The sequence below is a fragment of the Microcebus murinus genome, chromosome 21 (assembly GCF_040939455.1).
Source record: "Microcebus murinus isolate Inina chromosome 21, M.murinus_Inina_mat1.0, whole genome shotgun sequence".
In the NCBI taxonomy this organism is placed as follows: Eukaryota; Metazoa; Chordata; class Mammalia; order Primates; family Cheirogaleidae; genus Microcebus; species Microcebus murinus.
In genome coordinates, this window is record NC_134124.1 from 17,708,456 (window position 1) to 17,729,234 (window position 20,779).

General features: G+C 41.5%; 2 protein-coding genes across 2 annotated transcripts in view; both read right to left on the bottom strand.

Moving 5' to 3' along the window:
* The window catches only part of ATOX1 (antioxidant 1 copper chaperone), a 126,119-nt gene that overhangs the window by 79,225 nt on the left and 26,115 nt on the right, over positions 1-20,779 (bottom strand). The gene's annotated exons all lie outside the window — the stretch shown is intronic.
* GLRA1 (glycine receptor alpha 1) overlaps positions 5,632-20,779 on the bottom strand; it is a 108,062-nt gene continuing 92,914 nt past the window's right edge. The window contains exons 13-14 of the mRNA XM_020283736.2: positions 12,172-12,318; positions 5,632-6,139 (exon numbers count right to left, since the gene is read on the bottom strand). Of these exons, the coding sequence (XP_020139325.2) occupies positions 5,828-6,139; positions 12,172-12,318 (459 nt within the window). The 3' untranslated portion in view covers positions 5,632-5,827. The remainder of the gene's footprint in view (positions 6,140-12,171; positions 12,319-20,779) is intronic.

Here is a 20,779-nt window from a genome sequence, read left to right on the forward strand (position 1 = left end):
CCTGAGATGTCAGAACAAGGACCCACCTCTGACTGATCTCTGTCTACTTCAGAAGGCAGGTGTGTTTAAATAGGAGACTGGGTTTCTGGAGTGGATACGAATGTTGAGTCTAAAGAATAGCAGGGCAAAAACAAGGCAAAGCAGGGAATGGTGGAGCCAGACAGGTGGAAATGGGAGACCTGTGCTTGGAATCTGTATGCAGCCAGCAGATAGGTGTCTTTCAACCCCAGATTAGTTAGCTGGTACTGTTCTGTAGCTGGTTAATGGCCTTATGTGGAATGTAATTTTCTTCACTGGGCTCTCTAAAGGGTATATTTTTGGCTTGCTATTTTCTACATTTCTGACTTCTCGACCCAATGTTCTGATGGAAATTTTCCAGAGCAATGAAATTTCAAAATGCATGGGCAAGAGGAGGGATAGAAATTGCAGCCTTAAAGCAAATGAGACAGGAGCCACTATTCCCATTCTAGTCTTCCCCTGCCTCCCTCAGAAATAAATCATCTTCTGGCAGAGTTGGGTTTCATAAAGTAAGATGCACACACTGATGAAACAGGAGATGTCAACAGAGAGAGGACAGTGGGCAGAGGAGGGGGAGAGTAGAGAAGTAATGGTCCGGATGTTAGCTGAAGACGCCTTAATGATCCTAAAAATTATTGAGCAATAATTTCTACTTTGGAACTCATGTTGCTGTTCCAAAGAATGAAAAAGAACCTTCATTATTGCTTTAAATGACTACACAGCTCCATCAAAACTGCATGAACTAGCACTCACACATGAGCAAACCTATCTCCTGCCATTTTCGTCTCTATAGCTTGGGAAATCCTAAGGAAGTACCAGGATGATGATTTGTTAGAGGTATCATCTAGCGAGGGCCTGGCTGAGATGTTTGCAGGGTGCCCTTGCCCTCGATATTCTGGAATCCTCAGCCGAGACAGGAAAAAGTCGTCGCTTTCATTCTCTCAACATTGGGGTGGGCAGGGCTCACCTTAAAATTCAGGAATTTTAAGAAATTCCTTGTTTCTACAAGGATTTTAACCTATCCAAGGATGTTCTCTGTCTCCATTGGGATTTCAGGATACTGTGAGGCTAAAGCCTTGCCAATATATGTGATTTTGATACAGGTGGCAAGCCAGCCCAGTTAAAACAAGGCGTGTTTCTTTTTCCTTTGGTCAGGATAAGCGCTTATTTTCAGATTCATAGAATTGCAGGGAAATAGGAAGTTTTTTAAGTTAAATTTCTGGGGTTGATTTCTGAGACAAAGGGGCATAGTGGAAGAAAAGAAACTAAATTATATTTTGAGGACATGCTTCCTGCTTGCCTGTTTAGAGGCTTTTTGGTCTGATTGGTTCGATGCCATGCATTAGGGAGGAAAGTTCCATGTACCCTTACTGGTCCCTCAGGATGCAGGCCACCCAGCCAGCCCAGGAAACACAGCCCACAGAGAAAACCCATTCTTGCCTGCCTCTTAGGAGTTGGGGTGGAGAGTGGGTAGAATGTGCCCGATATCTTCCAGAGCTGTATTCACAGCTGGACTAGGCTTCCAGCCAGTCTGGGAAATAGCTGTCAATCTCAGACCTTGACCTCTGACATAAAGCTGATACAGATGGTACCACCACAATGCACATGCTTGCCAGCTTCTACTGAGGCAGCAGTTACTATAGACATGATGATAACCCACTTCATTTTCGCTGTGTTGCAATTAACTAGGGAATCTAATTTTTACAAAAGACTATTAATCAGTGATGATACCAGCTTAGCCGAGACACCAGCCCACTCTGTAATATCATGAAGCCTCAAAAAATGCCATCTCTTTTTATGTTGTTTATAAAGAGACATAATTTGAAGGAAAGGAACCATCTCTCATATTTATTTTTCTTCCCAGTATGAAAAAAAAAAAAAGAGGTCTATGAAAAATACTGGTAAGTTTCTGAGATGGACTCATTTCTTATTTATTGAAAATTTAGAAGAATAAATAATTTGGGTCAAATGACTTGACCCCATTTTGTCTTTCTAGACTCAAACTAAAAATAGTTAAATTCAAGATATTAGGCACACATACAGAAATTTTTCTTTTCTGTTCACGCCTATACTTGTTCACACCTGTACTTGTTTATTCCCAATAACCTTAGCCAAGAATGGACTCTTGGATGTTTGAAAGGACTAGAGGGTGGTGGAGCTGAGTCATTTATTTTGGCTTCTCTTGAAACAATGAGATACATTATAAACCAACAGGCGAGAAGTCATTGGTAGTACTATCTGCCTATTTAATTGATACCTCCTAAATTTGGCTCCTGGGATTAGCTGCTCTTTTGGAGATGGGTAAAACTACCAAATCCTCTTTCCCAGGATCTAATTCTCCCATGGAGACCAGCAAACCCATTGCACTAAACCAGTTTTTCGGCCACCATACCACTTGACACTGGTAATCCCAAAGCGTAGTATCTCCTATGCTCAAACTGAAGAGGGAATTAAGAAAATATTGCCCTGTTCTTTGGAGCCACCTACAAAAAAAAGTTGGCCTAAATTACATGGTTTGGTTTTTCTATAAAGATGAAATTCATGTAATTTATGGCTAAATCCTTACTACATTATATATTGATAATGTCTTCTCCTTGAGTATGATTCTATTCCTAATTCATGGTGATATTTTTGACTTTACCATGATTGGTGCCCTTTCCCCACCACTGTTCACCTTTGATAAAGAGAGGGGCAAAGGAAAAATGAATCTGCAAATCTTCCAAAGAAGAAAGGCAACAAGAATTGTGTGGTCCATGTATTTGTGTGTTTAGCGTATCCACACATCTACCTTGGGGGGTTCAGAAATCAAAGTGACATTAAAGTTTTGGTTGTGTAAACTTCCTATAGACCAGTTTAAGCAAAGATTCATAGCGCAGTTAGAGCTAAGAGGGAGTTTAGGTACTATAGCACTCTTCTCGTTGTGTATTTAGAGAAACTAAAGTTTAGTCATTTACCCAAGGTCAATCAGCTTAGTGGCAGCACTAGAATTCAGGTTCTTTTCACTGCTATAATGCCTCTACTCATAATTGATTTTCCACAAGGGACACTGGGTTTGAAATAGTGTGGGAGAAGATTTCAGTGACAGTCCCCCTTTTTATCTCAAAGAGATGACTCCATTGTTTTTGGATATGTCAGCTTGACCTGGCAGCTCCCAGGGGGCCTACAAATTACATGCAGTGGCATGATGACAGAAGTTCCAGGATGCAGCAGAGGTTGGGCGAATGACCCAGTGATTTCTCTGTCTCAGAAGGATTCCAGACACTTCCTTTAAGGAGGCCAGTTTGGAATCTGCAGGGTTTTGTTTGAGTGGAGGCAGAATGTCTTAGAATAAACAATTAGTATTGTATTTAGTCTCTGATGGAGGCCTAAGACCTTTGTTGCCTGATTTATCTAGACATTCTGAATTTAGTCCAGTAATGAGTAAAGTAGGAAGAAGGACTTAATTTATTTTAATTAAAAAATGATTTTCCCCTAAAAAAAAAACGTGACTAAAGTACTGGTGGAAAGGACTAATAGCATCTCTCCAAAGACTTCTATGCCATTTGAGAATTGAGGGTTTTTCCCTCCATTAAGTAAAGTGAATAAAGTGCTAATGAAAGGTGCTAATAGCAGCTCAAAGACTGATGTTCTCGTCTTGAACTGTAGTTCGAGTCACTGTTTTTAACTTTTCCCTCCTTAGGACATGTTCATGGTGGGGAAAAGGATGGTCTGAGATGAGAGACTCCCACCCACTTGGCTCCCATCTCCCAGGATTTCTTAGAAAAAAGAATTCCAGGTTCTATCCCACATCGTCCAAAGCCTGCATGCAGTTTAGCTTTTTTGTCAGTGTAGGCCAAGAGGAGGGAAGGCAATGACTCATTGACCTTGGGTCTGGCTATAAACGCCTTTATCATTCAAGCCTCAAAGCCAAATTCTTTTTTGGCTGCATAGTCTATCTTCTTTACCTAAATCACCCTAGATCTTTGTCTAGGCCTGTTTTTTTTCTTTTTTTTTCTTTTTCCGCCCTGTATAGGCATTAGCTATTGTGCCACGGGAAAGGGAAAAAAATCCCCTAGGAAGAAAGTGCTTTAGGCAGGAGGTAGGCTTCCTACGCCTCATCTCTTGATACCACTCCCCCTCCATCCTGCCTCAAGTTAGGGATACTCAAGTGAAACCCTAAGCCTGGGTACACACTGATTGTCACCATTTCACCTACATCTTTGATCCAAAGCTCAGACACTGTAGTGCAAAGAAAGAAATGGAACCCCAGTACTCTGGCCATGGACCAAAGCCGGGAGGATGTTGCAGACAATGGTGCCATTATTTCAGGCATAGTGGTGTCGGCAGAGAGTGGACAGGGGCCTGCTGGCTCCACCTTGCAGACCTCCCGTCTGTGCGTATCCATTTCCCACAGCAGGACTCCCTCCCCTGACACTCAGTTCCTCTCTACGTCCCTCTCCTTTTGTTCTGGAGTGCCCTAGCTGTCCCAGGATAATCGTGGCACTTCAGAGTTAGAAGGAAAAGAGAAATATTTGTCTAAATTTCCTAAATGTTAAAGGTAAACAAAGCACCTAAAAGGAAAAAAAATAAGACTTATAAAAATATAATGGGGTCATCCCCAAACTTCCCACATTATCTATGATATATGAAATGTCAAAAATATAGTGAACTTTCTAAACATCACCACCTCTCCCCACCCATATATACCCAACCTGCAGCAGCCTTGATGCTGCCCTTTCACCTCTTAAAACTTTGCAGAGTCACTAGGTAATGTGTGTCGCCCCACCAACCCCACCTTCCCAAACAGGCACCCACTTGCAATTCCAAAGAGACTCTCCCAAAAATAGACATCTGAAAAAAGTACATCTGTTTACACTCAGTCTATCTGCATATTATTTCTCTAGATTATTTACTTTTTTTTTTTCTTTAATGTAAAAAAGATTGCATATTGGCAATAGAATGAGAACGCTGTGGCGGCTGTTTCTGGGTGGGTGGTGAGCGGGCTGGGTGTTGAAGCACAGAAGCGAGAGGGCTCAGAGACGGGCAGGTGTAGCCTCTGCCTCGGGACCGTTTTCCTCAATCCTTGGATCTCTGAAATGTCCCATCTCTTTACTCACTCCCCTCTCTTTTCTCCACCTTTCCCCGTTTCCACTACCCATCCGCGTGCTGCACAGCCCCCTGGAAGCAGAGGCGGAATGGATTTTTGGCATGTGTCCACCCGGGCCAGTTTGAAGATGGGTATGGCATCTGGAGTGGTGTGACATGGGACACACGCCAGAGCAAGCTTATTTGTGACTGTTTCCACTCTGGGGAAAATTGTCCATCACTTCTGTGACTTTAAAAATTTAAGCAGTTACTAGGCTGATAGGTTAAGAAACAAATCTTTTGTTCTTGTGGGTTTGCATTAATATTAAGCATGAATATATATCATATATTACATTGCTTTCCTTCTGCTCTGGGGCAGACTGCACTCTCCTTCCAAACAGGAAAACTACACAGCCCATGGGCTGGATCTTTTGAAAGCTGTTATTCCCTCACTCCCCACCCCATACCCTTCCCCAACCCCTTCCTCCCAGCCCCCGTTCCTATATTAGAAAAGTCCCTCCCATGCCCCCCCCACCAGCTCACCCGAGGTTAAATAGATAGTGCCACATTCTGAAATCCATGCATCACTGCATTTTGCTATTGCACATGTTGCAGAGAAAAAGAGTTGTGCAAGTGTGCCTCCTCCCTCCTCTCTTCCCCTTCTCTCCCTTGGTCTCTCAGATTCCTGTGCTATTCCCATGCCGCCCGCGCCCAGCCTCCCCGCCCCCGCCGCACTCCAGACCCTTCACTGGTTGTGGACATCCTCTCTACGGACAATCTTGTAGATGATCCAGTAGAACATGTTGAAGATGAGGAAGGCCATGGGGAAGCCAATGCGGGATATTTTGTCGATCTTCTTGGCCCTCTGGATGAAGAGTTTTCGCATTTCCTCCGGGGACTTGGACGGCGCGGGAGGGGGGTTGGTGGTGGTGTTGTTGGTGGCCTTGACCGAGATGCCGTCCTTGGCCTGCAGACAGGCTGGGCCCATCCCGTAGGCGGAGAAGTTGAAGCGGCCCTCTCCGGCCTCGTCCTCCTGGAACAGATTCAACATGGGGCTCTACTTAAAATAAGACAGAGGCTGGGCACCCTCCCTGCAAGGCACTCCCCTGGGGGCCAGGCCGTGCCCGGCTGCCTCTCCCTGCCTCTCAGACTGCACCACGCCAGGTCTCTGAAGGCTTTCTGGCTGGCTGGGGAGTTCTGCCTTATAGAGGGGCGCCAATCGCATGCCAAAACAGATGCAAACCAGGGGATGGGACTGTGGTTTAGGGTTTGGAGACCTGCTCAAGTCTCCACTCTGTCACTTGCTGGCTGTATGACCTCAGGCAAGTCACTTCCTTCTGTGAGTCTCCGTTTTTTTTTATTTAATTTTTTCCCCCTGTCCGTAGGGGATAAGAGTTGCCCGGGTCATTTCCTCACAAGGTTCTTTTGACCATGGGAGGTTATCATTGAGTAGATACTCAATGTTGTGTACTAGATTTTGGTTAGAAATTCAGAGGACAATTTGGAGAGATCCCCTGCTTTGCCTCTGTTGCCTCCTTGCCTCTTCCCCACCCTGCTCCCCAATTCATAACTCCCCAGGGGGAGCAGGAACTCTGGGCCTCCCCTTTGTCCCACAAGCCCAGGAAGCTTCTTGCCTCCATGTTCCCACAGCCCTGGCAGCGGTGACCCCAGACAGACCTCTGGATTTTTATCAAGTTTTCATTCAAGGCCCTTCATGATCTGGCTTCAACTTACCTTTCTAGGCTTTCCCCCTTCCCCTTACCAGATACTTTGACTCCTGCCAGCTTTGCTGCACTTTTTCTCTTGCACTTCCTCACCTCCCTGCCTGCTGCTCACTGCCCTAAATGCCTGCTGCAGATTCATCCCTTTGCCTGGTCGTGGTGGTCTTGCCCTTGTCTGCATGCGGAGGCAAGTGTTATCTTTCTCGCCATGTCTAGCTTTGTTATCTGTCCATGCAAGCTCAGGGGTGGCATTGAGAGTCCAGTGTTTTGCTATCAGCTGAGCTGTTGATTCAGTCTGTGGCTCTGGGGAAGTTTTTATCAGGTCACGGTTCCCTCCTAGATAGTGAGCTTTTAGGATAAGACCCCTGTCTTGTTGCTGTGCAGGTCAGGGCAGACAGAGAACAAGAAACAGTTACAGGATCCACCCCTGCTGCCCTGGAACGGGCTTGCTGCGAGGGCCTCCAGTCTAGTCTCCTAACTGCCTCCAGTCTGCTCTTCCCCTCAACCCGTCTGCGTTGTTATGACACAGATCTTATTAGTCATCTTTTTCTTGGAACCTTTTAGTAGGCTGCAGTCAACTTCAGGATAATGCAGATTCCTACCGTGGTAAACAAGGCCTTAGATGACCCAGACCCTGTCTCCCTTTCCAGCCTCCTCGTGCCATTCTCTATCTGGCAGTCTGTGCTCCAGTCACCCTGAAACATTTCCATGTATTTGAAAGTGTCATGTTCCTTTTCTTTAACTATGGGCCTCTGTTCAAGTTGTTCTCTCTGCTTGGGAACACAACCGCCGCAACCCCACCTTCTGCTTCCAACTCCTCTTTCAAAACCCAAGACATTCTTTAATCAGAACTCTTCCCTGGGCTCCTGAGGGTAGGCTAGCTGACTCTGCTGTGTGCTTCAATAAGCCGTCTGTACAACTCTCCCTCTTGTTGTTAAAGCTCTTATCACATTGTGTATTATAATTCCTTGGTTAGCGTCCGTCTCTCCTGTTAGACTGTAAACTCCATGAAAGTAGAGGCAAAATCTGCCATGTTCCTTGCACCCTCAACACTACACATACGAACATGAGGTCAAAACTTAGTAAAATCTGTGGAGTAAGTAAATGTTTACTTGCATATCTTCACCAGTCTCAGTTCCCCCATCCCCTTTTTCTGATTTGTTTAAATGGGGTTGTAGTCCTAGCACCAGGAGGGTTTAAGACAAATGATAAATGCTCAAGAAATCTTTGGCAAATGAATGAATCTCAGTAAATATTTGTCTATGAGTAGGATGATGGTAGGGGGTTTGTGTCAGGGCCGAGGAGGGAAGTTGGGGAGAAGTTGGCCAAATTAACTGGACCTAATACCTGCAAGAGGGTCTGAGTCCAGCTCTGTTGCATTTGAATATAAATCTGCCTTTGCGTGAGGTTGCAGTGCTTGAAAAAATTTTTTTCTGGGCTCTAGTTCTGCTGTGGGGAGCACCAAATTAACTTTCTATACAGTTTTGGGTGAAATTATTCTGTGCTTTCCTCTAAACATGGGAGTAGAAGGAGTGGAGGTGTGGACTGAAGACACCCCCTCTGGCTAGAAGATTATCAGTTTTACACTGTGTCTCAGAGAAAAATTCTGTAGTAATGGCTGAAAAAGGCTTGCTATTCCCATTGTCACCAGCAGGTGGCAGGAAACGCATGATCAACTGCACCTGCAGCTGCTTGGGGATGGAGCAGGGGAAATCTGGTAGCATCTTCTGGAAGCCAGGGAGGTTGCTAGCAGTATGCCTGCTGAGGCTGGGGCTCACAGATATGGTTTCCTAATAATTTGCCTAATGTCGCCGGCCAGAGAATTCAAGGACCAGATGCTTTCTGCCCAACAAATGAGGTAACATGGGAAGATGGTGGGAGTTGGGGATTCTGGCCAAGATCACAGGCTCTGAGAAATTCAGGCATGTACCTAGTTCCTCTCTCCTCACCATCTGGGGCTTAAAAATCCCCTCTGCAAACGTTCTGCTAATGGGATGTTTCTGTTGCCCAAGCTTGTGCACCTCTTGTGTACAAGCCCCATCCAGAGCGCCTTACTCCAAAGGAAGCTGTTTGGTAAGCCCAATTCTGCATCTTTGTAGTTTCTGGCATTTGGGCCAAGTTAAGAGCCCTCACAATGGAGGTCACATTAATTGAAACACACACAAGGGGATGAGCAGGAGAAATGTATGCTAGAATGAGCTGGGGCTGAAAACTATCTCTGGTTACAAGGGACAGTGGCAAATGGAAGGATGCCTTCCCTACCTGAAGGCAGTTCCCGAGCACCGATGCCAGTGTGTGCCAGACACTGTGGTTTTCTGAGTGGAGCCAGAGTGTGGTTTTTAAATGCTGACACCTTAGTCCAGATTTTACAAACCCTGCTGGCCAAATTAAAGATAATTGCACACCGAATTTGGCCTTCTGGCTACTGGATTTTGACCTCCATCTTGGGTTAAGCCTCCATTCTCATTTAAGATCTAATAAATGCAGGACTGTTTTTATCTGCTTCTGGATGGAAATGTGGATGGACAGATGAGAACCCATGGTGTATAGTTAATGTTTTGTTTTTTTTTTTTGTTGTTGTTGTTTTTTAGACAGAGTCTCGCTTTGTTGCCCAGGCTAGAGTGAGTGCTGTGGCATCAGCCTAGCTCACAGCAACCTCAAACTCCTGGGCTCAAGCAATCCTCCTGCCTCAGCCTCCCGAGTAGCTGAGACTACAGGCATGCACCACCATGCCTGGCTAGTTTTTTCTATATATATTAGTTGGCCAATTAATTTCTTTCTATTTATAGTAGAGACGGGTCTCGCTCTTGCTCAGGCTGGTTTCAAACTCCTGACCTCGAGCAATCCATCTGCCTTGGCCTCCCAGAGTGCTGGGATTACAGGTGTGAGCCACCGAACCCGGCCTATAGTTAATGTTTTGAGAAGAGGCCCCCCCCCCCCCCCCCGCCTTTGTCACTGGTGCATCAGCAGTCTCCCTCTTGGGTTGCGTGGGAGGAGTGGGAGGGAACTGAGCAGGAGGATCAGATCAAATCTGGACAGTGGCCTTACTCACCCTTTACCTGACCAGACAGAAAGCTTTTGTTTTCCTCTACAGCATAAAACCAGCAGGTGTTTGCAGAGGGTGGAGGCAGCTATAGGCCCACCGTTCCATGCCTCTGCAGGGGGCTCCCTTCGCATTTTAGTCCATGCAATAGCACGTCCTGGAGTTGTGCAGTGCCCAAGCAAAAGGCCTGGTGCTAGTCAAATATTTTGGATATAATCTTTCCAAATAAGTATTTCTAGCAAATGTCTCTAGCAGAAGGAAACGCAAAAAATCTGCTAGTCTATGGTGGGTGAGTTTGGTCATATTCTCACTTAAATCTTTTTTAAGAGTCAGAGGCTAGGCATTCAATGGACAGTCTGGGGTAACTAACACTAGGGGTATTTTAAGCAGTCCTGTGAGGCTTGCTGCACCCAAGACGCTTTCCTCTTCCAAGGCAGATCTAGAAGAATGGGAATATCCTAACTCCTATGGACATCTTCTATCTTTGAATGTCAGCTTCCTCTCCATGGTAAATGGCCAGAAGTTAATTGAATCAGATTGCTGATGTTTAAGAAACATACTGATGGAAATCTGTGTATGTGTAACCATTTTAATCCTTGGCACTTGTGCGGCAGGATGAAAACTTAAAGCTACTTTGGCATCCCCTGATTTAATCCTCACCACAGTCACCCATTATGGACATTTAGTTCATTTTACAGATGGGGAAACGGGTCCCAGGAAGAGGCTAGCTTGAAGTCATACACCAAAGAGAGCTAAAAAGGCTGAGTCTTTGGTCACAGCACACTGTCGCTGAGTAGACAGCTATTTTATTTATTTTATTGAGCTTTACTGCTTAATAGACAGCTATTTTAAATAGGTCAGTCTAAAACCTGTAGGACCTGGTATGTTGCACGTGTGTGGTGTGACTTATCAGGGCATAGGGCATGAATTCTTGGTCGTCCTAATCTGTCACTGGAAAGACTTCAGGGCCGCCTCTCTGGAAGGCTTCCTCTTTATTCATTAGTTTGTTTACCCCTTTGTTCATTTGTTCAACAAATGTTTATTGCATGTTCACTGTATGCCAGGCATTGTGTTAGATTCTAGGGATATAGCACTGAGCCAAAATAGACATGGTCTCTGTCCTTATGGAGCTTGTAATTCAGTGGATGAGATGAGCATGAAACAATCACATCATTGAATGTGTCATTATAAATCAAGATACATTTGCAGAAGATTAGAAACTGAGTTCAACTAGTACATAGCCTTTGGTGGCAAACACAGCACCTTTGTGCGGATTAGAAAAAAAGGCACCTCCTTCTCTGTGCATATGAATTGGAAGTCCATCCTCTGGGCTTGATAGAGTCCCGAGCCAAGACATGACTTAGAGAAGAATGCCTCCTTGGCTAGGGCCTTTATAGAATACAACCTGCACAACCACACTTGACAGCCTTGTATAAAAACCTTAATAAGGAGCCCAGACCTTCACTAGGGCATTTCAGGGAAAGATGCTTCAGCTGAGAACTGAAAAATGAGTGGGTAAATACTAAGCAAAGTATGCTGGAAGAGCAAGCCAGGGAAGGAGCACAAGATATCTAAAGTCCTGTGAGTATGTTTGAGGATCTAAGAGAAAAGCCAGTGCTCAGTGAGCAGAGGGAAAAGTCGTGTGAAATGAAGCTGGAGGGTATGGCAGGCTCTCTGGTCCCTGGGAGAAAGTCTCAGGGGAAGTAGTGAGAGACCAGAGCATGGGGCAGTTTGTCCCAACAGGCTGCACACTCTCTGGTGCAGAGCTAACAGAGGCTGGTGGCTTTTCAGAGATGCCCTGCCAAAGATTCCTTTATTCAATCCCTCCTAAGATGAGAGAACCCAGCTTGGCGGAGGGTCTTGCTTGTTGCCTCTTTCAGGCAGGAAGCAAAGGCCTGGAACCTGGCCATTCTACTTTCACATCTCACCTTTTGTGGTGCATTCCCTTCTGAAACCAAGCCCACTGACACAATGCAGCACTGCAGAGAAAACCAGTTGACATCTCCCAGCCTGCCGCCATCTTTTGGGTATATGGCTAGTAATTATCTTGACCCCACCAGTATTTACACCATTAGTTCTGCCTTTAGGTGTGACCTGGTGACTTTGGTGGTGTTACTGTGAATGGCTGGAAGCATGACTGCCTATAGACCTAACTAGGGCATTATTTATGGGAGGGAAAGCTAAGACTTCTACAACTTTATTTCTTGCCTGGCTTACCCACTGTGAAGGATGGTCCAGTGAAACAAGTATCACAAGACAAGGCTGCTTAGAATGCTTCCATTTACCACCAGCCGTCTCTCCTTGGGCGGTGACCCCAAGGCCTACCTTGTGATGTCTCCGCTTCCTCCTGAATCGGAGCAGCTCTTTGTGTTGTCGAGACACAAAGTTGACGGCGGCGTATTCCAGCAGGGCCGAGAACACGAAGAGCAGGCACACTGCCATCCAAATGTCGATGGCCTTCACATAGGACACCTGGAGTGGGGTGAGGGGAAAACACAGGGAGGTGAGAGCAGAGGAAGTGAAATACCGAGCACAGTGGAACGTTCTCTGCTCCTCAGCAACTCCCGCCATCACCCGCTGCTGTCTGGTCCTCACATGGGCTATTTGGGTGGAGGACGCAGAGGGAAACAGAAGAGAAATGCATCAAACAGAATGGATAGAGTATTGGGGAAGATAGAATGTGGCACCTACAAGAGTACTAACTAGAGGAGGTTGGTATATTTAGCATTATCATTTAGGGGAATAGAATGCTGTGTTGAGTTTAAGGATAAAAGGAGTAGAATGTTGTACCAGGCCTTAAAAGTGAATGGAGGGTATCAGCAAAAATGATAAGGACCTCTGAAAATTCTCTCCTCCATAAAATCAATGAGAACACTGGCAAAATGTTTTCAATGTTTTCAGAACTCTGCTAATTACCAAAAGCCTATAGCAATCTGAGCATTTTTTTAAGAAAAGCAGCTGAATCTCAGTAAGAACAGCAAGCTTTGTTTAAAACAGTTTTACTGAGCTCTAATGCACATACCATACAATTTACACATTTAAAGTATACAGTTTTTAGAATATTCACAGCTATGCACAATCATCATCACCATCAATTTGAGAACATTTTCTTCAAAAAGAAATCTGGTACCTTCTAGCTTTCACTTCTCTATTCCTGCAGCCATAAGCTAACACAAATCTACATTTCACATGAATGGAATCATATGATATGTGGCCTTATGTGACTGGCTTCTTTCACTTAGCATAATGTTTTCAAAGTTCACCTATATTGTAGCATGTATCAGTATTTCATTCCTTTTCATGGCTGAATAATACTTCATCTGTGTCTATAAAACATTTTGTTCATCTGTTCATCAATTGATGAATAACTTAAGTTTCCTATTTTTTTGGCTGTTATAAATAATGCTGCTGTGAACATCTGTGTGCAAGTTTCTGGGTAGATATATCTTTTCATTTCTCTTTCGGCTTTGTGGTTTTTTAACTTGCCCTGTCCCTATCCTGACCATCCTGTCTCCGTGGTAGCCTTGAAAACTTATAGCCTGCAAAGCACAGTGAAAACCAGCTGTCTGGGGCAGAATGGAGTTGGGGCTTCTTCAAAGTTCTATTCCCAGAGAATTATCATCACTTAACCCGTCTCACGCTTTACTCAAAGACCTCATTCACAAGACTTGATTTGGAGCTGGCCCAGTGTGAACAGCCTTTGTTTCTGGGGGCATTTGTCAAAAACAACCAATGGCAATTGCTGCCTGAGGCAGTTGGGGAAAAACAATAGGTTAATCAAAAGCTTAAAAGGAAAAACTGGGTAATGAGATGTCCGTGGGGGTTTTGGAAAGCTTTGACATATTCTTGGGAACCAGTGTGTGGGCTCAGGGCTGTGTGCGTGCCCAGGGAAGACCTAAGAAGGCCCTAAAACTCTTACCTTGGGCTAACCTCGAGGCTCTGAGCCAGCAGGAAGTGAAGCCCAAGGCAAAGTAGTAAACTACCTGGCTGATTGTTGAAGGTGTGTCCTATCATACCCTGAGCCTGTTGGTAAAGGCTGGGGATTTATAGCTTCCAGGCATTTAAGGAAATCTCGAATTTTTAGCTGACTAAGAAGCTGACTAACTGAGCAGAGACTTCAGTGGTCCCTCACAACAAAGAATATATATTTTACATAATTAGTTCAGAAAAGTCACGGAATAAAACAAAAACAACAATAAATCTTGAGGAAGGGGAAGAGTCTGGTTTCCAAAGTTGCCACATTATATTATATAAAATGTCCAATTTTTTTCCAACCCTGCTCTCAACAATAAAAAATAAAATAAAATAAAATAAAATAAAATAAAATGTCCAATTTTCAACAAACATTATAAGTCATTCAAAGAAACAGGAAAGTGTGACCCATACATAGGAAAAAAGCAGTCAAAAGAACCTGCCCCTGAGGAAGCCCAGATGTTGTACTTAAAGATTTTTTTTTTTTTCCAGACAGGTTCTCACTCTTGCCCTGGCTAGAATGCAGTAGCATCATTAAAACTTGCTGCAACCCCAAACTCCTTAGCTCAAGTGATCCTCCTGCCTCAGCTTCCCAGCTAGCTGGGGCTACAGATCTGCACTACCACATCCTGCTAATTTTAAAATTTTTTTGTAGAGACGAGGTCTTTCTATATGTTGTTCAGGCTGGTCTTGAACTTCTGGCCTCAAGCAATCTTTCCACCTCAGCCTCCCAATGTGCTGGGATAACAGGTGTAAACCACCACTCCTGGTCTAGACAAAGACTTTAAATCAGTTATTTTCAATATGTTCATAGAACTAAAGGAAATCATGTCTAAATAACTGAAGGAAAATAAGAGAACATTGTCTTACCAAATAGAGCATGTTCATAAAGGATAATTATAAAAAATGAACTGAATAGAAATTCTGGAGTTGAAAAGTAGAATAATTGAAATGAAAACTTCACTAGAGGAGATCAATAGCAGATTTGAGCAGGAAGAAGAATACATGAAGAACAATCAGTGAATTTGAGATTATATGGTCTAAGGAACAGAATGAAAAAAAAGAAACAGAGCCTCAGAGACCTATGGGAAACCATGAAATGCACCAACATAGTGTTTAATAGGAGTCTCTAAAGGAGACAGAAGCAGAAAGAATATTTGAGGAAATAATGGCTGAAAACTTCCCAGATTTGATTAAAAAATCTTCACCAATCTATACATTTAAGAAGCTCAATGAATTTCATTTAGATAAATCATAATCAAACTGTCAGAAGACAAAGACAGAATCTTAAAAGCAGCAAAAGAGAAGTGACTCATCAGGTACAGGGGATTCTTGCTAATAGTAACAGGTATATTCTCATTAGAAACTGTGGGGTACAGAAGGCAGTCAAGTGCTGAAAGGAAAAGATGGTCACTTTTGTCAAGAATTCAGTAAAACCATCCTTCAAAAATTATTAGCTGGGCATGGTGGTGTGCACCTATACTCCCAGCTCCTTGAGAGTCTGAGGCAGGAGGATCGCTTGAGCCCAGGAGTTTGAGGCTGCAAAGAGCCTGGGCAACAGAGGGAGACCCTGTCTTTATTAAAAAACAAAACAAAACAATCCTTCAAAAATGAAGCAGAAAACCAAAAGCTGAGAGACTTGCAGATTTGTGCTACAGGAAATATGAAAGGGAGTTTTTCAGGCTGAAATGAAAGGATGCTAGACAATAACTCAAATCCATCTGAAGAAATAAAGAATACCAGTAAAGGTAACTGCACAGGTAAATATACAAGATAATACAAATGTATTTTTTTGTTTATAATTTTTTTCTACCTGATTTAAAAGACAACTGCATAAAGAAATAATTTGAAACCTATATTGATGGACATATAATGAATATATATGTAATTTCTATGACAATAACAGAGTAAAGGAGGGGGGAATGGAATGGAGCTATACAGAAGCAAGGGTTTTTGCATACTATTTGTTATGGACTGAATGTATGCCCCCAAAATTTAGATGTTGAAGCCCTAACTCCAATGTGACTATATTTGGAGATAGGGTCTGGGAGAAAGTAATAAAGGTTAACATATTAACTGCCATGTGAGTTGTATTTAACTCATGCTAGTTTTGAGCCTGGGACCTCATGAAGCATATGTAACTCACATGTCGCTTCACCTTGGTGGGAGCCATGATAACTATTTTTCAAGTTGCATATAACTCATGCACAGAAAAAAAACAATAAAAAATAATAGATTTTTCATTAAATTAGAAAGAATCATTTTGTTTTAGAAGTTTTATTCTATTTTCATAATAAAACACTGTGGCTCCAAGGGCAAAATTTTATTTTTAATGTGGCAGTCAGTGTGTTAAATGAGGTCATAAGGATGGGGTCCTAATTTGACAGACATCAGGGAGGAAGAGACACTAGAACTCTCTCTCCACTATGTGAGAACAAAAGTGAGAATGCAGCCTTCTGCAGGCTGGGAAGAGAGTCCTTACCAGCAACTGAATTAGCTGGTACCTTGATCTTGGACTTCCCAGCCTCCAGAACTATGAGAAGTAAATTCCTGTTGTTTAAGCCACCAAGTCTGTGATATTTTTGTTATGGCAGCTCAAGTAGACTAAGACAGTGTTGTAATTAAATTGGTATTAATCTGAATTAGATTGTTTTAAAGTGAGATGTTAATTGTATTCCCCCCAATCAAATAACTAAAAAATATATAGTAAAAGAAATGACAAGGGAATTAAGATGACAATAGAACATATATATTTAACAGAAAAGAAGTCAGTAATGGAGGAATGGAGGCACAAAAAAGACAAGGCATATGTAGAAAACAAATAGCAAATAGCAGATATAAATTTTACCAAATCACAATTTTTATCACATTTATTAAATTAAATGGAAACAGACCAAACAATCCAATCAAAAGTCAAAGGTTGTCAGACTGGATTAAAAAATAAAATCCAACTCAATGCTGTCTACAAGAGACACTTTAAATTCAAAGAAACAAATAGGACAAAAGTAAAAGAATGGAAAAATACATTCCATGCAAACAGTAACCAAAAATGATCTGGAGATGATTATACCAATGTCATAAAAAAAAGAAGTCTTTAAGAAAAAAATCATTACTAAGAGAGACATTTTGTAATAATAAAAGAGTCAATCCATCAAGAAATATGATAATTATAAATGTCTATAGATCTAACAACAGAACCTAAAAATACATGAAGCAAAATTGTCCAAATTGAAGGGAGAAACAGACAATTCTACAATAATACTTGGGGACTTCAATACCCCACTTCAATAATGAATAGAATAATTGAAAACACACACACACACAAAAAAGACTCAACACTGTAAACCAACTAGACTTAAAATCACCTATAGAACACTCTATGCAACAACAAAAGAATATATATTCTTCTTGAGTGCACATGGAACATTCTCCAGGATAGATCATATACTATACATGAAACAAGTCTCAATAAACTTAAAATAATCAAAATAATACAAAGTATGCTTTCTGACCTCAATAAAATAATATTAAGAGTCAACAACAGAAGGTAAGTTCGAAAACTCACAAAAATGAAGAAATTAAAAATGCACACCTAGATAATCAATAGATCAAAGAAGAAATAAGAGATAGATTAGAAAATACTTTAAGATGAATAAAAACAAAAATGCAACATACCAAAACTTATGTGAGATACAGCTAAAAAAGTCCTTAGAGGGAAGTGTATAGCTCTAAACACCTATATATATATATTTAAAATAGGAGAGATCACAAGTCAGTAACCTAACTTTCCACTTTAAGAAACAAGAAGTAGAACAAACTAAGCCTAAAGGAAGCAGAAGAAAGAAAATAATAAAGGTTAGAATGGAAATGCATGAAATAGAGAGTAGAAAAATGAAAGCTGATTCTTTGAAAAGGTTAGCAAAACTGAAAAACTTTTAGCTAGACTGACCACGAAAAAATTAGGGAAGATTAAAATTGCTAAAATAAAGAGTGAAATGGGGGGCATTACTATTGATCTTACAGAAATAAAAAAGTATTGTAATGGAATACAATGAACAACTATATGCCAAGAAATTAGATAATCTAAATGAAATGGACAAATTTGTAGAAAGACACTGACTCAAGAGGAAATAGAAACTTTGAATACACCTATAACATGTAAGGAGATTGAGTTAGTAATCTAAAGGATTCCAACAATGAGAAGTCCAGGGCCAGACCGCTTTATTAGTGAGTTCTGTTAAACATTCAAAGAAGAATTCACACCGGTCCTTCTCCCTCAGAAAAGTAGAATTGAAGAAAACATTTCCCAATTCATTTTCAGAAGCCAGTATTACCCTAATAGCAAAACCAGACAAAGACATCACAATGAAGAAACTGAAGAATGAAGAATCACAATATCTCTTGTGAATTTAGACAAAAAATCCTCAAGAAAATACTAAAAACCAAATCCAACAACATATAAAAATGATTGTACACCATGAACAAGTGGGATTTATCCCAGGAATGCAATGTTAGTTGATTGTATAAGAATCAATTACCATGTGAATAAAATACAGGGCACTGTCACATGATCCTCTAATTAGATGCAGAAATAGCATTTGACAAAATTCAAAACCTTTCATAATAAAAACACTCAACAAACTAGGACTAGATGAGAACTTCCTCAATCTGATAAAGGACATTTATGAAAAACACACAGCTGACATCATACTTAATAGTGAAAAATCTGAGAGTTCCCCCCTGAAGATCAGGAACAAGACAAGAATATCTGGATATTCACATGTGAAAGAAGGAAGTTGGATGCTCTCTCTCACATCATATACAAAAATAAATCAAAATAGATCAAAGACCTAAAACATAAGAGCTAAGCTTTGAAGACGTTTTCTTAGAAGAAAACATAGGCTTAAATCTTCAGGACCTTGGATTAGGCAACAGTTTCTAAAAAAAAAAAAAAAAAAAAAAAAAAAAAAGACACCCAAAGCATAAGCAACAAAAGAAAAAACAGATAAATTAGACCTCATTAAAATTAAAAACTTGTGCATAAATGATGCTGTCAGTCAAGTGAAAAGACAACCCACAATGCCTTAGTCCATTTTATGTTACTTTAGGTGAATATCTAAGATTGGGTAATTTATAAAGAAAAAAAGGTTTATTTGCCTAATGATTCTAATGTCTGGAAAAGTTTAAGTTTGAGCATTTGGGGAGGGCCTCAGGCTGCTTCCTCTCATGGTGGAAAGTGAAAGGGTGTGGCATGTGCAGAGATCACATGGCGAGAGAGGAATCAAGGGAGGAGAGGTGCTAGGGTCTGTTTTTGTTTGTTCATTTATTTGTTTTTGAGGGTCTTGCTGTGTTGCCGGGTTGGAGTGCTGTGGTGAATAGTTGTAGCTCACTGCAACCTCTAACTCCTGGGCTCAAGTGATCCTCCTGTCTTAGCCTCTTGAGTACCTGGGACTTCAGGTGTGCACCACCACACCCAGCTAATTTTTCTAATTTTTTTTTTTTTTTTTTTTTTTGTGGAGACCAGGTATTGCTATTTTGCTCATGCTGGTCTCAAACTCCTAGCCTCAAGCAGTCCTTCCATTTCAGCCTTCCAAAGTGCTATGATTACAGGCGTGAGCCACTGTGCACAGCCCTAGGGTCTTTTTAACAACCAGCTCTTTGGAAACAAATAAGGTGAGAATGCATTCCCAAGGAAGGGCACTAATCTATTCATGAGGGATCTGCCCCCATGACCCAAACAACCTCCATTAGGCCTCACCTTCAACACTGGTGATCAAATTTAAATGTGAGGTTTAGAGGAGACAATATCCAAACCATAGCACATAGAATGGGAGAAAATATTTGCAAGTCATATATCTGATAAAGGTCTAAAATTCAGAATACACAAAGAACAATTATAACTCAATGATATCAAGAAAAATAAAAAACGGCCAAAATATTTGAATAGAAATTTCACAAAAGATATAGAAATGGCCAATAAACACATGAAAAGATGCTCAACATTATTAGGAAAATGCAAATCAAAATAACAATGAGATACCACTTCACACCCACCAAGATGGCTATAATAATAAAAAGAGATAATAAGTGTTTGTGAGGATGTGGAGACATTGGAACCCTGGTGTGATGACAAAATGACATAGCCACTTAGGAAAATAGTTTGGCAGTTCCTCAAAAAGTGAAGTATATAGTTAAAATATGACACAACAATTTCACTTTTAGGAAATATACCTTTGAGAATTGAAGACATATGTCCACACAAAAACTTGTACACAGATACTCATAGCAGCGTTATTTGTAATGGCCCAAAGCAGAAATAACCCAAATCTCCAACTGCTGAATGAGTAACCAAAATGAGATATATCTACACAAGGGAATATTATTCAGCCATAAAAAGGAATGAAACACTGATGCATTCTACAACATGGACGAACCCTGAGAACATCATGCTACGTGAAAGAAGCCAATTATATAAGGCCACATATTGTATTATTCTGTTTATATGAGGTGTCAAGAATAAGCAAATTCATTGAGATAGAAAGTATCTATTTACGGTTGCCAGAGGCTGGTGGGAGCAGGGAATGAGGTGCAACTGTTGAAGAGGATGGGGTTTCTTTTGGGGGTGTTGAAAATGTTCTGGAATCAGATACTACCTGTAGACATTTACACAGATGGGGTTGCACAACTTTGTCAATATACTAAAAGCCACTGAATTTTATGCTTTGAAAAAAAAATGAATGAATAGAAAATGTGAATGGAGGAGAATGTGGAGTTGAATGTTAATAACAAATGGAGCCAAATATAGAGTCTAGTGTTAACCATGAATGGAGCAGAATGTTGAGTCTAACATGAAAAGCAGAAAACAGAGTGTAATGTCTGCTGTTACAACCGAACACAGCAAATGTGTTGTCAGGTGTTAATAGCGATCAGAGAATTTGGTTTCAAGCATTTATAATGAATG